General features: G+C 40.5%; 1 protein-coding gene across 1 annotated transcript; it reads right to left on the bottom strand.

The window, feature by feature from the left end:
* Positions 1–2,829: 2,829 nt before the first annotated feature.
* Positions 2,830–3,273, bottom strand: LOC149222472 (uncharacterized). Its single transcript, XM_089387606.1, has one exon. It carries the CDS (start codon positions 3,271–3,273, stop codon positions 2,830–2,832), a length of 444 nt encoding a protein of 147 aa, XP_089243732.1.
* Between the last annotated feature and the right edge of the window lie 488 nt (positions 3,274–3,761).

Raw genomic sequence — 3,761 nt, forward strand, 5'->3', positions numbered from 1 at the left:
GCTTTGATACCACTGATCCGAATTTAAACAGGAATGAAACAAATTACAGAGATAACCATAAACACAGAGATGCAGCGGAAATAATACTTCATTTCATTAATGTAAAATACTGAAATATGCTTACAAACATAAATGGAAATAAACCAGCTAGGGCGATGGTAGCTTATCTCTGAGAAGAGGTGTGGTGGCTACATGCCTCTAAACTATGTTAGAATGAGGCTCTAAGGCCTATTTATTGTTGAGAAATAATGGAAAACAGTAAACATCCAAAAACCTAACCCTAGAAGATGAAACGCCAAACTGTGGGCCCCGTTTGGGTAAATTGGTACATTAACTTCCCAGGGTCGTAACTTTGGCATACGATCTTCGTTTGACGTGCACAATATCTCGTTAGAAATATCTATCCGAGAACTACAACTTTGGAAAGAGCAACATCGATCCATGGACCCATATTGCTCCCAATTTTCCCAAAAAACGTCGTTTAGGGCCCCAAAATGGCTTCGGAAGTTCAGGACCTGAAAAACTACTAAAAATAGTAAGTTGTGCTACAATTAAGGAAACTGAAAAGCTAAAAGAAACAATGGTGGGGATCCAAGTGGACTTGGCGAGTGGCCACCAATATCCACCTGGATCAATCATCTCCCTAGTATGGTCGCCATTTTGTTGACAAGGTTAATCCTCTCTGCAGACAGAGACGATCCCTCTAGCCCAATGAGTGGGTATAGAAACTTGAGAGGACAATCAACTAGACATCTTCCTAGATTATGATTGAAAAATAGAACAAGAGAGAAAGCCTACCTTGTTTTGATGCTAATCTGATTTCCTTTGTTGAAATCCCCGAACTGCTTGTGTCAAGGTCTTGTTCTTGCTTCTTTCAACACTTATGTACCTGCACAAACAACCAAGATAACTAATGGAGGTAAGGTGAAGATTGAAACAATCACCAATAACCTCATTCTAAGAATAATATTGTTCACCATGGCACATGTATTCGGCACTCAAGCTCTTCACGAGGCTTCTAAGTCTCAGTTTCAGTATGCTATTGCTTATTTGACCCCCACCATCTTCAACTGGTGTGGAGGTCTTTTGGCGAGCATGAAACGCCAACTGACCAAAGGTAAGCACGGACACTTGAAGCGGTTCAGGTTCAGTTCCATATTAATGACCTTATTCTTGGAGCGAATACCACTCTTCTGGTATCAGTGGGCAGAAGTACCACATCCTGCCCCCCGAGATCCGAGGCTCGTTAGATGGATCAAACTCATGCCTCGAGGAGGCACGGGCCAACACATGCACTATCCACCATAGTTCTTTGCTTGGATTCAACACCAGCTGTTGATGGTAGACGACTACGCATATGCCAACATAGATTTTATAGAGGATCTAGATATACCTCTGCCACTGAGTGAACAATGGACTAACGCAGGTAAAAACTTGTTTTTTGAATTTTTTCACGTTTTTATGATTTTTATGAGAATGTGATCTAAGACTCAACTTATGATAAATGTACAAATGTGGGACAAGAGATACCACTAGGCATGTTTCCAATAGCACAACGAGTTGTCCATCTGATAGTGGTTGCAAACTACGAATAAGGGGTTGACGCCTTAGCTGAGATGGAACGCAACCTGGAGGAAATCACCCGAGGGGTTCTAGATTATGCCACCATCGACGATGTTCCACTACGATGGAAGAGAAATACAGTGGGAGTCTTTGCGAGACTATGTTGGCTGTTAGGCTGAGTGATCAAAGCAGTCGCGTGCTACCACGAGCACCGTGCAGTTTGATAGTCCTTCTAGTCTTTTACACATTTTGTACACTTTGAAAGCCAAGCTTCTTAGAACACTCTATTTTTTGATATTTTGATGTAAACACTCCAGCAAATGCGATATATATATATATATATATATATATATATATATATATATATATATATGTTTTATTTCTACTTATGTGTTCATAACATGATTCAGTTTTACAAATGACACAAATGTCTATCAAGAACAAAATTTTCTAATGCTTCAGTTAATGTATTTAAATTATGTGGAATATGTTGATATGTAATGTAATCAAAATTTATTTCCAACAATATAACACGTAGATACATATGCAATATTTGTGGATTTCTTACTGAATAATGATTGTTTAATTGTAACACAACGAGTTGGGAATCCAACTTAAGAACTAAATCTCTAATGCCAAGAGCAACTACTTCTAACAAAAGTTCAATAACTACACTATACTCAGTGATATTATTGTTTTTTCAACCAAGGCAGATACCTTGTAAGTTAATCAGCTCACCATTAGGGTCATAGAGTACCCATGCTGCAGAAGAGAGGTTTTGTGTGCTACGACAAGCACCATCAGCAAAACCAATGTAATGACCTGATGACATCTGCAAAACGAGTGGAACACATGGTAAGAAGAAAAAAATATGCCTGCAAAGCAAACAAAAGACCAAAAATCAAAACGCACACTAATGAATTAACACACTAATGTACAAAAGTTATCGTACGAATTTCACGCATAATACTTTTTGAGATTCAACCCATTACGGGGTTGTGACAATGAATTCTCCTCACAATCACATAGCACATGGGCACCTTTCTGTAAGACACGCTTGACAATGTAGGGCCCATTCCACATAGGTTCAAACTTGCATGCCCCCAACTTATTGGTGGCTTGATCGTAAAGAAGGACCAAGTCGCCTTCAGCGAAAGTGCGAGGAGAAACGATTTGGTCAAAATGAGCTTTGACTCATTTCTTTTGAGCTTTGATAGTCATCATATCGATGCAACGAATCTTGTCGAGCCTCTCAAGATATAGTAGTCACTCCTCTTCAGGCGAGGTATTTGGAAGAAGTTCGATAGCTAGCTTGAGTGAAGGTATTTTGCATTCAATTAAAAGAGTTGCCTCTAAATCGTATAGCAGCTGAAACAGAGTGAACCCAGTGGCTGTCTTAGCAAAAGTTTGGTAAGCCCAAAGAATTGAGAAAAACATTAAATGCCAATCTTTTCTATGCTTCCCAACGGTACGCTGAACCATAGTAATCAAAACCTTATTGATTGCTTCGACTTGGCCATTGGCTTGTGGATAATACGGAGTCGAGCTATCATGGTGAAGGCCCAACTGAGCAGTTAACTCTGCCATCATGTGTTGATGGAAATGTGATCCATGGTCAGCCACGATAGCTTGAGGGACACCGAAACGTGTTATAACGTGGTTAAAAAGGAACTCCGCGGCAGTAATATCGTCAGCATTGTATGTAGGCATCGCCTTGGCCCATTTCGTAAAATAGTTGACGACAACGATGATATAACCATGCCCCCTGGCCGAGCGAGGGTTACATGTAAAACAATCAATGCCTCATTTTTAAAATGGGCCATTGGTAATTACTGGGTGTAGGGGTGTGGGTGGGGGGCACTGTTTGCAGTTGAAAATATAGCATTCATAGCATTTTTGAACAACTAGAATGCAATCTTTGAAGATAGAAGGCCAGAAATAACCGGCGCGAAGGATCTTCTGAGCAGTGGTATATCCATACATATGACCACCACATGCACCAGAGTGACAATCATTTAGGACCTGCTCAGCTTCTTCAAGGGTGAGACACCTGTGAAGGACAAAGTCCACACTGACCTGATGCAAAGTATCACCGAGGATTCGATAGGGTTGGGACTGATGTTGAATCCGGCGTCAGTCTGATCGAGACAACTCAGATTGGAAGGTCTGGGTTTGGAGATAAACAATAATGTCTCCAT

This window comes from Pinus tabuliformis, chromosome Q, assembly GCF_031772625.1.
Source record: "Pinus tabuliformis cultivar Carrire ecotype Pingquan chromosome Q, CPIR1, whole genome shotgun sequence".
In the NCBI taxonomy this organism is placed as follows: Eukaryota; Viridiplantae; Streptophyta; class Pinopsida; order Pinales; family Pinaceae; genus Pinus; species Pinus tabuliformis.